At 45.0% G+C, this 22,859-nt stretch overlaps 1 protein-coding gene across 1 annotated transcript in view; it reads left to right on the top strand.

The window, feature by feature from the left end:
- Positions 1 to 242: 242 nt before the first annotated feature.
- The window catches only part of LOC120924686, a 68,180-nt gene continuing 45,563 nt past the window's right edge, over positions 243 to 22,859 (top strand). The window contains exons 1-2 of the mRNA XM_040335691.1: positions 243 to 503; positions 17,228 to 17,370. Of these exons, the coding sequence (XP_040191625.1) occupies positions 17,290 to 17,370 (81 nt within the window). The 5' untranslated portion in view covers positions 243 to 503; positions 17,228 to 17,289. The remainder of the gene's footprint in view (positions 504 to 17,227; positions 17,371 to 22,859) is intronic.

Raw genomic sequence — 22,859 nt, 5'->3', positions numbered from 1 at the left:
GCAAATTCGAAAAGCCGCGGAACACCCTGTTAAAGTCTATGGGAGAAATCTAAAGTGTTAATTTTAAAGGTGTGGTAGAGATTTTTCATATCCATATTTATAAGATTTATATGAAGATGTATATGTCATTCTTTTACAAGGCTTTTTTTTATTAATGAGACTGGGATATGTCGTTAGTCAACTATCCTGTTTTTCTAGTCAATAGCGTGACTCGATGTTAGAAGTTCACCTAACAAAAGGCTTTTAAACCTATATTAGCATAGGGAGATTATCTCAAAGGGATGGGGATCTGATAAGAAGTGTCCCCTCATTGAAGTACAAGAATTTCCTGCCACCTCCTGTTTGAAGACCACATTCATCTCTTGTCTCCAATCATATTAGAGGGGTGTTTTTAATTCTTAGAGCGAGAAAAATTACATCTGAAGGGTATAAAGAGACAGTCCTAGCTTGACTGAGGGCAGACTGAATCGTGATCTGATGTGGGAAACTTGGTGAAGTACTCTGTAAATATATTCCTATAATTTCCTTATTCTCTCCTATAATCTGTTTCTCCCTATTCCTACTGCTTGTCTTAACATACTGTTGAATCCTTTACAGCAATATTATTGTTTGTATCTTATATGTTATAACATTACTTGTATGTTGTATGTGTATCAGCGGTATTCTCTCTGATCTAAAGTAATATAATTTCTGTTATGGTTGTAAATATGGGATTAATACAAGTTTCTTTTTCTGTATAATAAACTAATCATTTTCTCTTTTTCCACTGCTATAGTGTGCTTTAATTTTATATAGACAACAGGTTATTAACCAATCATTTTTATGTATCATTAAAGGGTCACTAAAGGAATTTTTTTTTTTAGCTAAATAGCTTCCTTTACCTTGCTGCAGTCCTGGTTTCATGTCCTCATTGTTCGTTTTTGCTTTCATGTTGCTGTAAATCCTCTCTGTTTTGGACACTTCCTGGTTGCCTGTTTCCTGATAACCACAGTGCTGGGAGATTTCTCACGGTGGTCACTAATGTGATTATTGTGTGTAAAACGAAACTGGATTGGTGCTGAGGAGTTTTAGACAAAGTATCACTGCTCTCTATTGGCTGACTGCCCTCTAGTGGCTCTCTGTACATCAGAGAACCAGCAAACAACAGCAAAAACGAAACTACACTGCAGGCACATTATATGATTGTTTTTTTATCAATTTTTAATAATTTTTAAAAGGAATCAGTTAACTATTATGTCTCTATGCCCTGTAAACAGTCATTTCAGCAAAAAAAATGTTTTCCTTTAGTGACCCTTTAATCATTTAAGTGAGGTGTAAACTGAGCTGACACAAAGGCTAATATGCAATTTATTGTCCTAAAAAAGTGTTTGGGGACCCGGTCCTGTCCCAGGGGACATGTATCAATGCAAAAAAAAGTTTTAAAAACGGCATTTTTTTCAGGAGCAGTGAATTTAATAATGCTAAAAGTGAAACAATAAAAGTGTAATATTACTTTAAATTTCGTACCTAGGGGGGGTGTAAAGTCAGCATGTGAAAAATACAAGGTTGAGGGATCATCATCAGCATTCAGACGTTATTAAGAATGTAACAAGAAATGTAAGGATGCAATTAGGGCGGCTAAGATAGAACATGAAAGACACATAAATGGAAAAAGAAAATATGGACAGCCACACTCCAAAAAACCTTGATGGTTGTCTTTATTTAAAAAAGGAAAAAAGCACTACAAGTCACAGCACACAACACAGGAGTAAAACAGCTGACGTGTTTTGCACTATAAATTAGTGCTTAATCATAGCTGACAATTATAAAACATCATCAAAACAGCATCTTTGGACATGATAGCCCCCACCGTTTGGACACCATTTTTTTTACTGTCGGTACATTGATGACCTGCTATTTGTCACCTCAGATAGTTCGGCCAATTTGGATATTTGGATATCCTACCTAAATGATAACAGCCTAAACCTGATGTTCACAGGTAACCTGCAGCCCACTACCATCGATTTCCTGGATGTCTGTGACGTTCCTGTATTGAGTTGATTTAATTAATTGGATCTCAGCTGCGGAGGTTTCTCAGGTGTAAACCACTTAGTCACTCTTTTATAGGTTAAAGAGTTAAGGGTTTATTTCATCACAACCTCAGTTAGAGTAACCAACATAATCAAGAAGCTTATTAATTCATAAGCGTATATTTCTTAGAGTAAAGAGTCTGTCAAAATATATGCGTCAGCAAGGAACTAATGTTGTGACATGAAACAAAAATATATGACTAGAGTCTCTGGAGAAAAGCTAATAGTGTTTCCAACAGTAGGTACTTCAGGTTATGGATATGTAATTACAGACATGTCTCATCTAATCAGAGTAAGGGTAAACTAACAGGCAAAGTTCCATAGGAGTTCAATACAGTTACACCCTGATAAGACTGTTATGTTTAGTAGGGTTGTCCCGATACCACTTTTTTAGGACCGAGTACAAGTACCGATACTTTTTTTCAAGTAGTCGCCGATGCCGAATACCGATACTTTTTTTAAATGTGTCCCCAAATGCAGCCATGTCCCCCCCATATGCAGCCATGTCCCCCACATATGCAGCCATGTCCCTCTAGCCATGTCCCTCACATATGCAGCCATGTCCCTCTAGCCATGTCCCTCACATATGCAGCAATGTCCCTCTAGCCATGTCCCTCACATATGCAGCAATGTCCCTCACATATGCAGCAATGTCCCTCTAGCCATGTCCCTCACATATGCAGCCATGTCCCTCACATATGCAGCAATGTCCCTCACATATGCAGCAATGTCCCTCTAGCCATGTCCCTCACATATGCAGCAATGTCCCTCTAGCCATGTCCCTCGATGCGGCGGCACGATGCGGCGGCACGATCGAAGGGGGGGGAAGTATTCTATTTAGGTATCGGGGGTATTTGCGCGAGTACGAGTACTCCCGCAAATACTCGGTATCGGTCCCGATACCGATACTGGTATCGGTATCTGGACAACCCTAATGTTTAGAAAATAATACTTGCGGTATTGCTGTTTATCTGATGAGATATTGCAAGCTTGGGTTGGTACTTCAATACAGTTACAGCTTGTTAATACTGTTATGTTTAGATAATGATACTTGCGGTTCTGTTGATTATCTGATGTAGGAACTGCAAGCTGGGTTGGTCTGGTCCTGGAATGTCAGTGAGCACAAGGTGTTAGGAATCCTTCCTGTTGTCAGCTGTCTGGCTGGATGAGAGATCCCTGGAGAGTTGGAGCCTGGAGGAAGGTGCAGCTCTGAAAGCTGGATGAGGGGTTGGTGCTCCGGACTGTAGCCGGTCAGGGGGCTGGTGAGCGGGTCCCAGGTGACGGCAGGGGTCCAACAAAATAGCGGAACACCCTGCCGTCATTGCTGTAGGTTTAAATAGCCCGCTGAGCGCGGGAAAGGACAGAGCACGCTGGGGCGCGCTTCCGCGTTCCAGCGTGGAACGCAAGCCGCGGCGCAGCGAAAATGACACGGCGAATACAGGGAGACGAGCGCAGCTGTAGGAATCAGGTAAGGCTGCGCTCGTTTTACACAGGATAACGCCAGTGCGTTACAATGTCAAGCTTACCGGAATCGATGGAACGTGTGGTTACAGGGTTACACAGAAAAAGTACAGCTGGAAATGTTTTACTTAGGGTGGATTCGGCACACCCGAGACACACCATTAAGGGTATACCGTTCGGTCAATTCCTAAGGCTCAAACGCCTTTGCAGCACACCAGATGACTTTTTTAGAGAGGCAGGGGAAATGACATACAGATTTGAAGATAGGGGTTATCCCATCCAAGTCATAAAAAAGGCCTTGGCAAAGGTCAATGCCATCACCAGAGGCTCACTTTTACAAGATAAGAATGTCGGAGGTACTGCAGGGAAGTGGTCCAACACCTCCTCTAGCAACATACCTGTTTTTTCAACACAGTACAGTTCGGAGTACAACAAAATAAGTCAAATTATTACCAAATATCTTCCTGTTCTGTACAATGATGTTGCATACTAGGAAGTACTTTCAAAAGGCATTGGAACAGTGTGGGTCCTGTCCCAGGAAACATGTATCAATGCAAAAAAAAGTTTTAAAAACGGCAGTTTTTTCAGGAGCAGTGAATTTAATAATGCTAAAAATGAAACAATAAAAGTGTAATATTACTTAAAATTTTGTACCTAGGGGGGGGGTGTAAAGTCAGCATGTGAAAAAGCACATGTTTCCTGTACATAGAACTGTCCCTGCACAAAGTGTCATTTCTGAAAGAAAAAAAGGCATTTAAAACCGGCTTTGCGGCTCTAATGAATTGTCTGCTCTGGCAATTCAGAGATGATTCATTTATAAAAAATTAAAATAAAAAAGCTGGGGGCCCCCCCAAATTCCATTGCCAGGCCCTTCAGGTCTGATATGGATATTAAGGGGAACCTGGCCGTCAATTTAAAAAATAAATGACGTGGGGTTCCCCCCAAATATCCATACCAGACCCTTCAGGTCTGGTGTGGATTTTAAGGGGAACTCCACCCCAAATTAAAAAAAAAATGCTGTGGAGTTCCCCCAAAAATCCACACCAGACCCTTATCCGAGCACGTTAACCTGGCCAGCCGCAGAAAAGAGGGGGGGACAGAGTGCGGCCCCCCCCTCTCCTGAACCGCACCAGGCCACATGCCCTCAACATGGGGAGGATGTCCCCATGTTGATGGGGACAAGGGCCTCATCCCCACAACCCTTGCCCGGTGGTTGTGGGGGTCTGCGGGCGGGGGGCTTATCATAATCTGGAAGACCCCTTTAACAAAGGGGACCCCCAGATCCTGGCCCCCCCCCTATGTGAATTGGTAATGGGGTACACTGTACCTCTACCATTTCACGAAGGAAGTGTAAATAGTTAAAAAAAAAACACACAGACACCGTAGAAAAAAATCCTTTATTAATTAAAAAAAATCCAGCGATGTGAATCCACTGTCTCCTATCCAGCGACGGATGATCTCTCCAGCGACGGGTGATCAGCGGTCCGGTCCAGCGATGAGAAGATCCATCCGTCCAGAGCGCAGCAGGCGAGCTCCACTCTCCGCTGGACACAGCCCAGCGGAATGACGCGCTGGAGCTGTGACATTTCTTATATAGGGGAAGCGGCCACCCGGCACGTGACCCCGCCCCCTCTGACGCACCCTTGTACGTCACTGGGAAAGCCCGGTCTTTCCGGGTCTTTCTCAGTGACGTACGAGGGTGCGTCAGAGGGGGCGGGGTCACGTGACGGGTGGCCGCTTCCCCTATATAAGAAATGTCACAGCTCCAGCGCGTCATTCCGCTGGGCTGTGTCCAGCGGAGAGTGGAGCTCGCCTGCTGCGCTCTGGACGGATGGATCTTCTCATCGCTGGACCGGACCGCTGATCACCCGTTGCTGGAGAGATCATCCGTCGCTGGATAGAAGACAACGTTGGAGCGCGGGCCGGGCCGAGAGTGGATTCACATCGCTGGATTATTATTATTTTTTTTATTAATAAAGGATTTTTTTCTACGGTGTCTGTGTTTTTTTTTAACTATTTACACTTCCTTCGTGAAATGGTAGAGGTACAGTGTACCCCATTACCAATTCACATAGGGGGGGCCAGGATCTGGGGGTCCCCTTTGTTAAAGGGGTCTTCCAGATTCTGATAAGCCCCCCGCCCGCAGACCCCCACAACCACTAAGCAAGGGTTGTGGGGATGAGGCCCTTATCCCCATTAACATGGGGACATCCTCCCCATGTTGAGGGCATGTGGCCTGGTGCGGTTCAGGAGAGGGGGGTGCACTCTGTCCCCCCCTCTTTTCTGCGGCCGGCCAGGTTAACGTGCTCGGATAAGGGTCTGGTGTGGATTTTTGGGGGAACTCCACGCCATTTTTTTTTTAATTTTGGGTGGAGTTCCCCTTAATATCCACACCAGACCTGAAGGGTCTGGTATGGATATTTGGGGGGAACCCCACGTCATTTTATTTTTAAATTGACGACGGGGTTCCCCTTAATATCCATATCAGAGCTAAAGGGCCTGTTAATGGAATTTGGGGGGACCCCCAGCTTTTTTATTTTTATTTTTTTATGAATGAATCATATCTGTAATTGCCAGAGCCGACAATTCATTAGAGCCGCAAAGCCGGTTTTAAATGCCTTTTTTTCTTTCAGAAATGACACTTTGTGAAGAGACAGTTCTATGTACGGGAAACATGCGCTTTTCACATGCTGACTTTACACCCCCCCTAGGTATGAAATTTAAAGTAATATTACACTATTTATTATGTTTCACTTTTAACATTATTAAATTCACTGCTCCTGAAAAAACATCCGTTTTTAAAACTTTTTTTTGCATTGATACATGTTTCCTGGGACAGGACCCGGGTCCCCAAACACTTTTTTAGGACAATAACTTGCATATTAGCCTTTAAAATTAACACTTTAGATTTCAAATGTTCGAGTCCCATAGACTTTAACGAGGTTCTAAAGTTCACACGAACATTTGGTGTGTTCGCAAGTTCTGATGCGAACCGAACAGGGGGGTGTTCGGCTCATCCTTAAAGCGGTAGTTCACCCCCCCCCGACACATTTTACCATCGAGACAGGCATTGTAGCGCGAGCTACAGTATGCCTGTCCCGATTTTTTAACCCCGTACTCACCTTGTAGTCGTCCATCGTAGATTTCGGCTCCCGCGGGGAATGGGCGTGCCTATGGAGAGGGAGGATGATTGACGGCCGGCCCTGGCACGTCACTCTCCCCGAAGACAGCCGGAGTAGGTCTCGGCTCTTCACGGCGCCTGCGCACAGGCTATGCGCACGCGTCGTGAAGACCAAGCCTATTTCGGCTATTTCCGGAGAAGCGTGACGCGCCAGAGCCGGCCGTCAATCATCCTCCGTCTCCAGAGGCACGCCCATTCCCCGGTATCTTCGATGGACGACTACAAGGTGAGTACGGGGGTAAAAAATTCGGGACAGGCATACTGTAGCTCGCGCTACAATGCCTGATTTTAAGGTAAAAGAAATTTTTTTTTTTTTTTTTCCCGTCGATAGGGTGAACCCCCGCTTTAATCATGATATTATGCACCTGAGTTCATTTATCAACTTCTTTGGTAAACGGGCTTTCTATTCATGTATATTATGCAGTCTCTGATCTTTGACAGTCTTATGCCGCATACAGACGGTCATTTTTTGTGATGAAAAAAAAATGACGTTTGATCATTTTAAATGACATTTTTAAAAATGTCATTTTATTTCATCACAAAAAATGACCGTCTGTACGCTGCATTAGGCCCCGTACTCACGACCAAACATGTCTGCTGAAACTGGTCCGCGGACCAGTTTCAGCAGACATGTTTGGCCGTGTATAGGCCCGAGCGGACCATTTTCGGGCGGATCGGACAGGTTTCCAGCGGACAACTGTTTCCTGGACTTGCTTTAAAACAGTCCGCTGGAAACCTGTCCGCCCGGACATGTACGGTCCGCAGACCGGTTTCATCGGACATGTCTGCTCGTGAGTACAAGGCCTTAGATATAATAACTCAGGCATATACAATATGAATCAATGATGATACATGCGGACAACCAGTGATTTTGAATGTCTTAGTACTGTAGTGCTACCCCCTCAAGAGCCGCTGGTTGATTTGGGATCGGCGTATTAAGTTACCTCTAATCGTTGTCTAGGGGTGATGGTAGTGAGTAGAGCAGTAAACGAATGTCCAATCAGCGGAAAAGGTTTTCTGAATGCTTTATTTCTCGGCCCAACATGACCAACATCAACATGAGGTAGGACAGAAAAGGTTGATGAAGTAAGAGAACCTTGCGGTATCAGGCTTGGATAAGAGGAAATCAATCCTGCTTTCAGTAGTAGTAGTTACAGTTCGTCGCCACTCCAGCCAGAGTGGGTGAAGTGCCCCCGGACAGACTCCTGCCACGAGCCTGGCAGCCGGAGCGTCACTTTAAGGTAGTTGGGAGGAACAGGCCTCTGCCACAGGCCTGGCTCTGATTGAATTAAGACGCTAGTTGAGGCCTCTGCCACAGGCTCAATGCTGACAATGTGAACGCAGAGCGAATCTTCCCAATAAGTCACGTTAGGGTCACCGTCTGACAGTTTCAGCGTACCTGTCAGTAACCGGTCACCAGATCCCCAATGGTTCGTTCAAGTCTCTCAGACAACCTGCCTCTGTGTTCTCCTTAAACCGATCCCCCACCGCACAGCACGTAGCTTAGGATCTCTTCAATAGATCTGGGGACCCAGTAAGTCACTGGAGCCCTTGGTAGCATCAGTCGCTCCAGGCCATGAGGGCCCAGAGTCAAGAACTCTGGGTTGCGCGCCACCCCAGGCCAGGTAGGCCATAGTGGCGGGGCCCACGATGTGCGCACACCCTAAAGGTGGGTGCCGCACCCGGAACCAGGAACCCGCGAAGAACCAAGAACAACGGCTTCCGCCACAGAAATACCCCCTCCCAGCATGCACATCGAGGCTCAACTCCTCTCATTGGCTGCTGGGAAAAAGCGGCTCCGCCTGGACCTCTATGACGCCACCTGTCGCCCAGGGATGGTACCACATCCCTAGAACACAGTCTGACCCACAGAACAATCCAGATTTGGCGATAGCAACTTATCTCTCTCATTCCCCACTAACTTTAGCGTAGTGCCTTTACTAAAAGTAAGGGGACGCTATTGTACATATAGGTATATTACATATGCCTATAGGGTTCTACTCTTTTAGAATACATCTATTAGTTATGTGTGTTCATGTTTCCTTTCCTTCTTTTTCCTTTTTTTTCTTACCTGATTTTAGTTTTTATGAAAAAACAAACCCTATGATAATACATGGAAAGGACTCCTTATTGGGCTGTTTGATCACTCGGGACATGAATACACCAGGATCCGGTTATTACACCCAATCCCGCACAACAGCCATCAGAGTACACACATATGATAGATGATTTCTTTTCATGCACCAGTTTCCATCCGTGTAGAATAAGGTTTTATGTTTATATATTCATGTATGTACATGTTTTATGATATATGTAAAGGTAATTGTGATGGTGTGAGCATAGTACTATTTTTCTATAGCGATTATGAGATGCGACTGCCTGTGCGCATATGTGCAAAAACAGGGGGATAATAAAAGACTTCAGTCAGCCCCCCTCCTAGTAGCAATTGTAGCATTGAAGGGTTCCTTTACGCAACCTTTATGCAATTGTTATGCAATTTTCATGCAACGTTTGGTTGTGAATCAACCCATACAGGCATTTGCATCTTACAATGGGAACATTGTACATTCGATGCTATGGATACTAGGCATTGAATTCATGTGCACATGTTCCTTTGTATATCATTTTTTGTCAATTGACATTTTTATATGTATATCCATTATCTCTTTCCTTAATCGCCCCTCTTTTATTATGTTGATATGAACCTTTTATTAGGTTCGTCGGGTGTTATGTGCCTGGTAATTATTTTGGCACACACATATATAAGGGAGATAATAATAATTATACAACTATATACGTATTGGAACGCTCACATCGCTATATGTGTGCATTTTTCACTCGCACACCTACAGGGTCATAGTCATTTGCCATTCTTATTACTATCCATTACAACATATTTATTATAGTTCATCACATCTACATTCATACCCTTTTGTGTTTTAATGTTATAACTCCATAGTAGTTTTCATGTCACAATATTAGTGCCACTTAACCCCCCTGGCGGTATTCCCGAGCGTGACTCGGGGTGGTTTTTCATGTTACGATCGGTAACCCCGAGTCACGCTCGGGGTAGATATGCAGAGCCTGCAGCGTGCGCTGGCTTACCTTGTCCTGGATCCAGCGATGTCACCACGCTGTGTGAGCGAGCGGGACCTCGCTCGATTCACACAGCGTCCTCCTGTGCCGCCGATCTCCGTTCCCTGCGACGTTACGACGCACGGGAGCGGAGATCGGCGCCAAATTCAAAAAAGTAAACAAACACTATACATACAGTATACTGTAATCTTATAGATTACAGTACTGTATGTAAAAAAAAACACACCCCCCTTGTCCCTAGTGGTCTGCCCAGTGTCATGCATGTCATTTTATATAATAAAAACCTTTTTTTCTGCCTGAAAACTGTAGATTGTCCATAGCAACCAAAAGTGTCTTTTTATGTCAAAAATGGTTTTAGAGCAGCTAGAAAACAGCGATAATAAATTATAATCACTTGCAGAATTGTGCGATAGCGATTTGCGGGGAAATTCGTCATAAAAAAATAATAATAATGACAGCGACAATTCTGCAACTGAGCAAATTTCAGTGATTTTGATTTGATTACATTATTGAATAATTTTTATTTTAATTATATTATTACTTGCTATAATTATTTATAATTATTTATTATATTATAATTTAAAATTTTGTTTTTAAAAAAATGTCATACCCGGGATGCCTATTAGAAGCTTGTTTGGTCAGATTTAAGTGAGTTATTTCTAAGAATTACAGACCTACAGTATAAAACGCCAAATTTCCTTGCAAATAATTGTACCGCTTTCAGTATGTTTTTTCAGACAGAATCATACCGCCAGGGAGGTTAATTGGCCTTTTACATGATTTACATAAAACAGTGGTCTCCAAACTGCGGCCTGCTTTCATCTGGCCCTTTTGAGGTATAATTTCACCCACTGATACAAATAATGGGTCAAAATTCTCCCTACTGACAACAATGAAGGGGCACAAATCTCTCCACTGACAACAATGAAGGGGCACAAATCTCTCCACTGACACCAATGATGGGGGATCATTTCTCCCAACGATGGGGCACAATTTCTCCCAACAACACCAACAATAGGGCCCAGTGATACCATTGATGGGAACAAAATTTCTTCCAATGACACCAATGGCATTTAAGAAGGAGTGCAGTCCCTTCCACTAACACCAATGATGGGGCACAACTCCCCCACTGACACAAAAGATGGGTCCTTGTTTTTTCCCACGGACGCCGGGACCTTTTCTACTTCCAATGTCTGACAAACTGGTCCTTTGTTTAGAAAGTTTGGAGACCCCTGACATAAAACACTAAATATAAAATAAAATATATAGAGCACAAAAACTAAAATATAAATAATATTTATTCATAAATCACATTCACTCTTTTTTTCACTTTTTATTACATCACACTAGAAATGTTTTCAACATTTACAATATGTTTATGTATTTTAGGTGGTAACTGGTCATCTATATATATATATATTAGTGCTGTCAGTTAAACGCGTTATTAACGGCATTAACACAAACCCATTTTAACGCCGTCAATTTTTTTATCGCGCGATTAACGAGGTTCACCCTTTAAAACATTTTTTTTTTTGTCAGCACGTACCTCTTAACCCTTTCACGCCGACGGGACGCATATATGCGTCCTCGGCGTTCGGGGGTTATACCGGGATGATGCCTGCAGCCGCAGGCATCATCCCGGTACCGTTGTTTAGAGCCGGCGATCGGCTATCCAAACATAACAACCGATGCGGCTAAAAGCCGCTCGGTTGTTATGCCGGAGGAGCGGGAGGGGACATCCCCCCCCTCCCGCCGCCTTTCGCCGCTCTGACCGGGCCTCCCGTCCCACCGGGAGACCCGATCCTCCATCCGCCGCGTTCTGTGTTCAGGCGGAGACTGACACTAAGCCGTAAACGGCTTTGATTCAGTCTCCGCATTGAAACCACGGAAGCGGCGTCATGACGTCACTTCCGGGTTTCTCGGCTGCCAATGGCGCCGGATTTAAAAAAGTACACAGTATTCAGAATCGCCGTTTTCGGCGATCTGAATACTTTGAAGTGCAAAGGAGGGTTCGGAGGTCTTTTAGACCCCGATCCCTCCATAAAGAGTACCTGTCACCACCTATTGCTGTCACAAGGGATGTTTACATTCCTTGTGACAGCAATAAAAGTGATCAAAATGTAAAAAAATAAAAAAACACAATTTAATATTATAAAAAAAAAAAATAGGAAAACAAAAAAAAATGTTTTAAAGGGTGAACCTCCTTAATCGCGCGATTAATCGTGAGTTAACTATGACATTAATGCGATTAATCGCGATTAGAAATTTTAATCGCTTGACAGCACTAATATATATATATATATATATATATATATATATATATATATATATATATATATACATCACACAATAATTTTTATTAGTTCCTGGAAGCTAGTAGTTTTTTTCACTGCTCTAATTTCACTTTGATTTTCATCCCCTACACATTATGCATTTTCACTATAAAATCGTATCACAAAGGGCATTTTTATTTATTTATCTATTTATTTATTTACTTATTAGTTAATGGGTGTGTATACACAGTTATTATAACAATAGTCTTGTATCACTAGACACACACACACCTATGTAATCTAATTCAATCTAATTTTATTTTAATGCATTTTTTTGATACGGGTTTCATTATATTTACAGATAAATTCATATAGTTTCAGTCACTTTATTTAAATCTCTTTTTAAACATGAACTACATTTTTTTTATCTATATGAATTTTTTACAAAAGAAACATTTATTATATTCGTTTTTCCATTATATATTTTCCAATAATCTAGACATTTCGGGGTTAAATCTCAGTGATCTCTGAGACCTATTCACACACACACAGATGATTGTGGTTAGGGATTTAGATCCGGCAAACCCATTGGTCAATTAGTTTTGACCTATCAGGGGTTAGCATTGATCACATGTCTTTAAAACAGTGGTCTCAAAGTACCGGCCCGCGGGCCATTTGCGGCCCGCGGACCAGTTATAAATGGCCCGCAGGCAGGGTGGAAGTGAGGGGAGCAAAAAAAAAATTTTTTTTTTTTTTTTTTTAGGAGCTGGAGCTGGTATTACAAGTTATTACCACCAGATGTGAGCTGGCGCCATCTGGTGGTGGCCGTTGGTATTACAAGTTATTACCACCAGATGTGAGCTGGCGCCATCTGGTGGTGGCCGTTGGTATTACAAGTTATTACCACCAGATGTGTAAGCTGGCGCCATCTGGTGGTGGCCGTTGGTATTACAAGTTAAGCATTACAAGTTAAACAGCAATTCTAATGTCATTTTACACTATCTTCACTGCCATATTCTTCCCTCTAATTAGAACCCCCAAACATTATATATATTTTTTATCCTAACACCCTAGAGAATAAAATGGCGATCGTTGCAATACTTTCTGTTGCGCCGTATTTGTGCAGCGGTCTTACAAGCGCACTTTTTTGGGAAAAAATTACACTTTTTTTAATTAAAAAATAAGACAACAGTAAAGTTATCCCCATTTTTTTTTATATTATGAAAGATAATGTTACGCCGAGTAAATTCATACCCAACATGTCACGCTTCAAAATTGTGTCCGCTTGTGGAATGCCGACAAACTTTTTTACCCTTTAAAATCTTCATAGGCGACGTTTAAAAAAATCTACAGGTTGCATGTTTTAAGTTACAGAGGAGCTAGAATTATTGCTCTCACTCTACCAATCGCGGCGATACCTCACATGTGTGGTTTGAACACCGTTTACATATGCGGGCGCTGCTCACGTATGTGTTTGCTTCTGCGCGCAAGCTCGTCGGGACGGGGTGCGTTTTCTGGCTCCTAACTTTTTTAGCTGGCTCCTAGATTCCAAGCAAATTTGTCAAACCCTGACTTACACCAGTGCTGGTGGTAATAATGCGCTCGCTGACACCAGTGCTGGGGGTTAATAATGTGTTCGCTGACACCAGTACTGTTGTTTTTGAAGTTTGAAAGTTTGCATGCGGCCCCTCATGGCATATGAAAACTTGTCTTGTGGCCCTCAGGTAATTTGAGTTTGAGACCCCTGCTTTAAAAGTTTGCTATATATTAGATGTGATGTTTTATAATTGTCAGCTATGATTAAGCACTAATTTATAGTGCGAAACGCGTCAGATGTTTTACTCCCGTGTTGTGTGCTGTGACTTGTAGTGCTTTTTTCCTTTTTTAAATAAAGACAATCATCAAGGTTTTTTGGAGTGCGGCTGTCCATATTTTCTTTTTCCATTTGTTGCCTTGTGCATTGCCAGCACCCTTGATCTCCTGAGACTACACTGATCATCCTAACACAATCCACCTGGAGCGGTAACTTTCTTTCTTTCATGAAAGACACATAGCAGAGGAGAGCAAACAAAATCCTAAGAAATTCTTTAAAGCGGGGGTTCCGCGGGATATCGTTTTTTTTTTTTCTCTAATCCACAGCTCTTACCTTTACTCCCGCACTAACAGGGTGTCCCACTCGTTAAGCCGTCCTATTCGCTGTAATGCGGTAAATTATATTTTTGATCCCGAGGCGATGGACGTTTCCATCTTACCTGTGGGCATAGTGAAGCCGACAGGGTCTTCTTCCGGGATAGGGCGAATGCTGGCCTCTCAGCATTCACCGCTCGATCCCGCGCATGTGCAGTGTTGACGGCGAGCGTCGCTGTCAACACTACATGGTTGCTATAACAACGGCCGGCGATGTCGCGCGATTAGAGCACAGCGCGTCGACGGAGGAGTTCCTAAATTCGAGTGACAGGACGGGGGAGAATGGACTTACACGCCCATTCCCCGCGGGGGATTTTGATTGACAGATCGTAAATACGACCTGCAAACGGGGAAGGAGGACTCAAAAAAAAAAAAAAATCTTTTGGTCATTCTCTTTGCAGCGCATTTGCATAGACAGGATGTTGTAAAACAGGGTGAACCACCGCTTTAAGTATGTAAACAGTAAAAAAAGGGAGGACAGACCATATTGGCCAAATAAAGAATGAAGAAGGACATCTGGTTACAAAGGATGGGGAGATGGCAGAGGGAATCGGGGGGCTTCAGTAATCAAAGCTGCAGTGTTTATTCTCGTCACAGGAAGCACTTCCATGGTTAACAGAGGACAGAATTAAAATTAGACTTGGTAAACTTAACATTAATAAATCACCGGGACCAGATGGCTTGCACCCGAGGACACTTTGGGAACTCAGTTAAGTAATTGCCAGACCATTGTTCCTAATTTTTACTGACTGGAATGGTACCAGCTGATTGGAGAAAAGCCAATGTAGCACCAATATTTAAAAAGGGCCCAAAATACATCCCTGGGAATTACAGTTAGTCTAACATCAATAGTATGTAAGCTCTTGGAGGAGATGAAAAGGGACAATATACAAGTTTTAATAATGAATACGTTATCATTAGCAGTAATCAGCATGGATTCATGAAGAATCATTCTTGCCAAACCAATCTATTAACCTTCTATGAGGAGGTGAGTTGCCATCTAGATAAAGGAAGGCCCGTAGACGTGGTGTATCTGGATAAAGGAAGGCCTGTAGACGTGGTGTATCTAGATAAAGGAAGGCCCGTAGACGTGGTGTATCTAGATAAAGGAAGGCCTGTAGACGTGGTGTATCTAGATAAAGGAAGGCCCGTAGACGTGGTGTATCTAGATAAAGGAAGGCCTGTAGACGTGGTGTATCTGGATTTGGCAAAAGCATTTGACACAGTTCCCCATAAACTTTTAGGCCTTGTACACACGAGAGGATATCCGCTGAAAACGGTCCGCCGGACCATCAGATCAAAATCCCTGCGGAAAACATCCGCGGTGACGTGGCCGCGCCATCGCCACGACGATGACGCGGCGACGTGCGTGACCCTGGAAGGTACATACTTCCACGCATGCGTCGAATCATTACGACGCATGCGAGGGATGGTATCGGACGGACTTATCCGGTGAGTCTGTACAGACGACCGGAATAAGTCCGCTGGACAGGTTTCCAGCGGATAGATTTCTTAGCATGCTAAGAAATTTTTATCCGCTTGAAAACCGTCGGCTGGACAAATGTCCGCCTGAAAATGTCCGCTAGGCCCTACACACGACCGGATCTATCTGCTGGAACTGATCCGCGGATAAATCCCAACGGACAGATCCGGTCGTGTGTACGGGGCCTTACTGTACAAAGTAAGGTTCATTGGCATGGACCATAGGGTGAGTTCATGGATTGAAAACTGGCTACAAGGGTGAGTTCAGAGGGTGGTGATAATTGGGGAGTACTCGGAATGATCAGGGGTGGGAAGTGGGGGAAGTGGGAAGTGGGGTCCCCCAGGGTTCTGTCCTGGGACCAATCCTAGGGCAGCACAGTGGTGCAGTGAGTAGCACTTTGGCCTAGCAGCAAAAGGTTCGCTGGTTCGAATCCCAACCACGACACCATCTGCCTGGAGTTTGCATGTTCTCCCTGTGTCTGCGTGGGTTTCCTCCGGGTACTCCGGTTTCCTCCCACACTCCAAAGACATGCTGGTAGGTAAAATTGGATCTTGTCCAAATTGGCACAGTATATATGTATATATGTGTGTGTGACTGTGTGTCCCTAGCGTGTCATGATCCTACGGGGTAAAAATGACCGCACCAGCCAAGCAGATACTGGCTGGAAAAAGCGCCCAGAGGCGATTCAGTTCGCATGTGTTGCGCTATACAAGTCATTCATTCATTCATTCATTCATTCATAAACGACCTGAAGGATGGGGTAAGCAGTGCAATCTCTGTATTTGCAGACAATACTAAGCTAAGCAGGGCAATAACTTATTTGCAGGATGTGGAAACCTTGCAAAAAGATCTGAACAAATTAATGGGGGGGCAACTGCATTGAAAATGAGGTTCAATGTAGAAAAATGTAAAATAATCCATTTGGGTGGCAAAAATATAAATGCAATCTACACACTGGGGGGAGAACCTCTGCTGGAATCTAGGATGGAAAAGGACCTGGGGGTCCTAGTAGATGATAGGCTTAGCAATGGCAAGCTGCTGCTAACAAAGAAAACAGAATATTGGCATTAAAAAGGGGATCAACTCGAGAGATAAAACAATAATTCTTCTGCTCTACAAGACTCTGGTCTGACCGCACCTGGAGTATGTTGTCCAGTTCTGGGCTCCGGTCCTCAGGAAGGATGTACTGGAAATGGAGAGAGTACAAAGAAGGGCAACAAATCTAATAAAGGGTCTGGAGGATATTAGTTATGAGGAAAGGTTGTGAGCTCTGAACTTATTCTCTCTGGAGAAGAGACAATGAGAGGGGATATGATTTCAATTTACAAATACTGGTGACCCCACAATAGGAAGAAAACTGGTGATGGACAACCATCCATTCATTCATCTACCCACCCACCAACCCATCGATTGATATACCCATCCTTCCACACTTTCCAGAATATCGTTAAATGAACTCCCTTCTGTTCTTTCCTAGATCCGAATTTCAGACCGACCAGAGGATAATTATTCTCCATCGACGGGGAAAGGGAGGAGAAAATGTCTGTAGGAATTGAGAATCAGACTCCATATCCCTTTTCCTACTGCTATTCATACCAAATTGCACTGAACAGTGTCAAGGTAAGTTCACCTGATAAATGTAAATGTGCTTGTGAGATTTGTTGTTAAAAGAGAAGTGGGCAAATAAAAAAAAAATCTGTTAATTGCTGCATCTGTTCCCCGCTGACTCCACACCGAGAACTAAGGGCCAAATCCTCAAAAGAGATACGACGGAGTAACTGCTGTTACTCCGTCGTATCCCTGGTCCTAACTATGGAACTGATCCACAGAATCAGTTTTCCATAGTTAGGGAGAAGATCCGGCATGTGTAATTGAATTACACTGCCGGATCTTAGGATGCAGTACCGCATCCGCCGCTGGGGGCATTTCGTGTCGAAATGCCGCCTCGGGTATGCAAATTAGCACTTACGTTTTTTCTCCGTAATTATTAAGTTGCATACGCAAAATTAGGGCTGCTTTTACATGGTGTAAAGTAAGTACACCATGTAAAAGCAGACCCTTCTGTCTAGCGACGTGTTTTTTTTTCGAATTAGAATTTTTTTTTTTTTTTGCGACGTATCTTTTTTTTTTCCCGACGCAACTTTATTGACCCGTCGCAATCCACAAAGCCCGGCGTAACGTAATTTCGCGCTATGCACGTCGGGAAAATGATGTCACGAGCATGCGCAGTACGGCCGGCGCGGGAGCGCGCCTCATTTAAATGGGAATCGCCCCCATGAAATGAGGAACGCCTTGCGCCGGCGGAATTTAAGTTACACGGACAGAAATTTCTAGGTAAGTGCTTTGTGGATCGAGCACTTAGGTAGAAATTTTAAGTCAGTGTAACTTAAATTAGAATTTCGCCGTTACGCCGGGTCTTTGTGGATTTGGCCCTAAGTGATCAAAGACGGCTTAGGCTCTCAGTAGCCGGCTTAGAGGCAAAGTCAGCTGCTAGTCAGGTATCTGGGTGGATCCCCACATTATTTTTGCGATCGCTGCAGATTCTGGATCGGCTGTGTGACTAAAGCTGAACCCCGAAGCCAGCTAAAGCCAGGTCACAGGATTGCAGGAATCCTGTAGGGTGCCCGGGCCCTTCTCTTTGACAGGGGGGCCCGGCCAGCCGGCCAGCCGACACCTTTACATGTTTTGATGCACAGGGCTTTTTTTTCAGCCAGAACATTCGGCGCTGCATCCTTGCATCGCCACTCACTAATCATTTACAAACACAGAAGCCCAGCTGCTGTGTTTTATAAGTGACAGCGATCCCGGTGGCACACTCAACCCTCCCTTATCTCCCTGCATATACAACAGAGGACAGGGTGGGACATGGAGAGGGTGGGGTGGGGCACGCAGCTCTAACCTCCAGCCTGCAGCATCACATGAAGCCAGCGCCAGCAGCTTAACCTCCCGTGAGTTTCAATCCATTATTTTCTGCACACTCTGTTAATGACGTGGTAAAGGGCCTGCTCTGCAAAAAAGCCTGGCAGCGGGAGAACAGAACGTCCATGTATGCCCTCCTGTCATTTGAAGCCTTATAGCCATATTTCAGCTATAGTGCGGACCTCAAGTGGTTAAGACTCTGACTCCCAGGTTTGGCACGCTTTGTGCAAGTGGCTAGTGTGGGGCAGAATCCCTGTGAGGCAGGGACAGTGCTTAGAGTTAGGGAAAGGTTCCAGAGGAGTAAGGACAGTGCAGGGACTACGTCTCTTAAGGAAGTCTCCCTTTTGGGTGTGGACTGGCCAGGCCACATTCCACTCCTCATTGAAGACGCTGTCAGCATCTTCAAGTCTTCAGACTGCTGTCACATTGGTAAGTGGCTCTAGATGGGTGTGACTACCCACCGGGTCTGAACAAGTTGTGTTGAAGCTTTCTACAATATAACTTTATTGCCTGACTCAGACTCTGTGTGCTTACTGCCCACCACACCATGCTGCACCTTGCTCACACCTTCCTCACCACGCACTGCTCACTGACTGGCTATCCTCACCATATATGTAGCACCCTGATGTTTAGACAGGGTTGTTATTAAATTTATTTGCCAAGTGTTAGTTGCCTTGGCGGATTTTATGGAGGTCGATTGATTTCGCCCTAATTCTGGAATTACTGCACTTCTCTCTTCTGTCACTAGATGGCCGGGTATCTGGTGCCAATATATAAGACAAGGGCAATGCAAGGTCAGATTAGGAATGAATGGTGTATCTCAGCCAATGGGCAGGGGTTTTCTTGAGTCCCTTGGTTTGCTGGGAGAACCAATTTATTTGGGTGGAGTTTGGGTGGATGTGTATCGTATTGTCCCGGCTGCTAGGCCAGAGACCTGAGGCCTATCCCGGGGACATCTGGCTGCTAGACTGTCTGAGGGCCTATCCAGAAGCAGGAGAGCAGCGTAGGGTTGGGATTGCGGCTTGCAGTCCAACCAGAAGTAACGGTTCTGCTGGTCGGAGGTAGAGGGGAAGCTGTCGCTACTAAGGGACCAACCACCTTGTTACCAGGGATCACCGTGAGTAGCTGAAGCCAGTACCAGAGCAGTACACTGGACTCAGAGAGTTCTAAAGGTCAATGGGTTTACATGCAAATTACTTGACTTGCCCCAGGTGCTGGCAACCCACGCTACACCACTGAATCTGACCTTGCCAAGCATATCCATGCAGGCATGGTCAGTTTGCACCCCTGGACTTGGTGCTTGGATGTACAGGATGCCATGCAGTGTGTCTGTACTCCTATAGTCAGGTTGGCAGTCCTTTTACAATGCTGAATAACAGGAACCACCCCCACTCATCTGGTCCTGCTCCATTGAATGACAGCAGCCACTCCCCTGCCAAGCCCTGCTCCCTTGAATGACAGCAGCCACTCCCCTGCCAAGCCCTGCTCCCTTGAATGATAGCAGCCACTCCCCTGCCTTTCCTGCTCCATTAAATGACAGCAGCCACTCATTTGCCAAGCCCTGCTCCATTAAATGACAGCAGCCACTCATTTGCCAAGCCCTGCTCCATTGAATGACAGCAGCCACTCCCCTGCCAAGCCCTGCTCCCTTGAATGACAGCAGCCACTCCCCTGCCAAGCCCTGCTCCCTTGAATGATAGCAGCCACTCCCCTGCCTTTCCTGCTCCATTAAATGACAGCAGCCACTCATTTGCCAAGCCCTGCTCCATTAAATGACAGCAGCCACTCATTTGCCAAGCCCTGCTCCATTGAATGACAGCAGCCACTCCCTCGCCAAGCCCTGCTCCATTGAATGACAGCAGCCACTCCCCTGCCAAGCCCTGCTCCCTTGAATGACAGCAGCCACTCCCCTGCCAAGCCCTGCTCCCTTGAATGACAGCAGCCACTCCCCTGCCAAGCCCTGCTCCATTGAATGACAGCAGCCACTCCCCTGCCAAGCCCTGCTCCATTGAATGACAGCAGCCACTCATTTGCCAAGCCCTGCTCCATTAAATGACAGCAGTCAGTCATTTGCCAAGCCCTGCTCCATTGAATGACAGCAGCCACTCATTTGCCAAGCCCTGCTCCCTTGAATGACAGCAGCCACTCCCCTGCCAAGCCCTGCTCCATTGAATGACAGCAGCCACTCCCCTGCCAAGCCCTGCTCCCTTGAATGACAGCAGCCACTCCCCTGCCAAGCCCTGCTCCATTGAATGACAGCAGCCACTCCCTCGCCAAGCCCTGCTCCATTGAATGACAGCAGCCACTCCCCTGCCAAGCCCTGCTCCCTTGAATGATAGCAGCCACTCCCATGCCTTCCCTGCTCCATTAAATGACAGCAGCCACTCATTTGCCAAGCCCTGCTCCATTAAATGACAGCAGCCACTCCCTCGCCAGGCCCTACTCGTTTGAATGACTGTAGTTCCAAGTTTTGATTGTCTGTCAATCAAAAGTACAACTGCTGGACCTGAAACCCCCTCCAATGGTGAAAAGAGACAGAACAGAGGCGGTGTAGTCATGTGACCACAGAATAAAACTCAATAAAAGTAATAAACTAGTATTTATTTATTGTTCACAAAAAAAAATGCTGTTAATACATACAGCAAAGTATTTCACGTATTATACTGCACATTTTTTGTGGCATCTTCACAAAGGGCCAGATCCACAGAAGAATTACGCCGGCGTATCTATTGATACGCCACGTAATTTCAAATTTTGCGCGTCGTATCTTTGTTTTGTATCTACAAAACAAGATGCGACTGCATCTCGGATCGATCCGACAGGCGTACGTCTTAGTACGCCGTCGGATCGTAGATGCATTTTTTCCGCCGGCCGCTAGGTGGCGTATCCGTCTAATTCCGCGTCGAGTATGCAAATTAGCTAGTTACGGCGATCCACGAACGTACGTCCGGCCGGCGTATTTTTTTACGTTGTTTGTGTTCGGCTTTTTCCGGCGTATAGTTAAACCGGCTGTTATGAGGCGTACTCAATGTTAAGTATGGCCGTCGTTCCCGCCTCGCATTTTGAATTTGTTACGTCGTTTGGGGAAGTCGTTCGCGAATAGGGATTTGCGTAGAATGACGTCACCGTCTTAAACATTGGCTTCTTCCGGTTTCATTCCGAGCATGCACACTGGGATACCCCCACGGACGGCGCATGCGCAGTTAAAAACAAATTTAGTTTACGTCGGGTCACGACGTATTTGCATAAAACACGCCCCCATCACAGAGATTTGAATGCCGGGCCATTACGCCGCCAAAGATACACTACTTACGGCGCAAATTCTATGAGGCAGAGCTTTTTGCTGAGAAAACCGTGAGTGTGTATGTTTTCTCGTCGAGAAAACTGCCGGGAATCTCGACGAGAAAAATAGAGAACCTGCTCTCTATTTTCTCGTTGGGATTCTCGTGGGCCTGTTTCCCTACGAGAAAACTGTGTGGGGCAGATCCACGTAGATCGGCGCTTCACTACGCCGCCGTAACTTTTTTTTTTCCCGAATCCTCAAAGAATTCGCGCCGTAAGTTACGGCGGCGTAGTGTATCTTTGGCGGCGTAAGGGCGCGGAATTCAAATAGCTGTGATGGGGGCGTGTTTTATGTAAATACGTCGTGAACCGACGTAAACAACGTTTTTTTTTAACGGCGCATGCGCCGTCCGTGGGGGTATCCCAGTGCGCATGCTCGAAATTAAACCGGAACAAGCCAATGCTTACGACGGTGACGTCATTTTACGCAAATCCCTATTCACGAACGACTTACGCAAACAACGTAAAAAATTCAAAATTCGTCGCGGGAACGACGGCCATACTTAACATTGAGTACACCTCATAATAGCAGGGGTAACTATACGCCGGAAAAAGCCAAACGCAAACAACGTAAAAAAATGCGCCGGCCGGACGTACGTTCGTGGATCGCCGTAACTAGCTAATTTGCATACTCGACGCGGAATTCGACGGAAACGCCACCTAGCGGCCGGCCGAAAAAATGCACCTAAGATCCGATGGCATACTAAAACGTACGCCTGTCGGATCGATCCCAGATGCCGTCGTATCTTGTTTTGTAGATACAAAACAAAGATACGACGCAGGAACTTTAAAATTACGCGGCGTATCACTAGATACGCCGGCGTAATTCTTTTGTGGATCTGCCCCTG

Source organism: Rana temporaria, chromosome 1, assembly GCF_905171775.1.
Source record: "Rana temporaria chromosome 1, aRanTem1.1, whole genome shotgun sequence".
NCBI lineage: Eukaryota > Metazoa > Chordata > Amphibia > Anura > Ranidae > Rana > Rana temporaria.
Note: the sequence above shows the minus strand (reverse complement) of the source record. Positions and strands in the feature narration are given on the sequence as shown.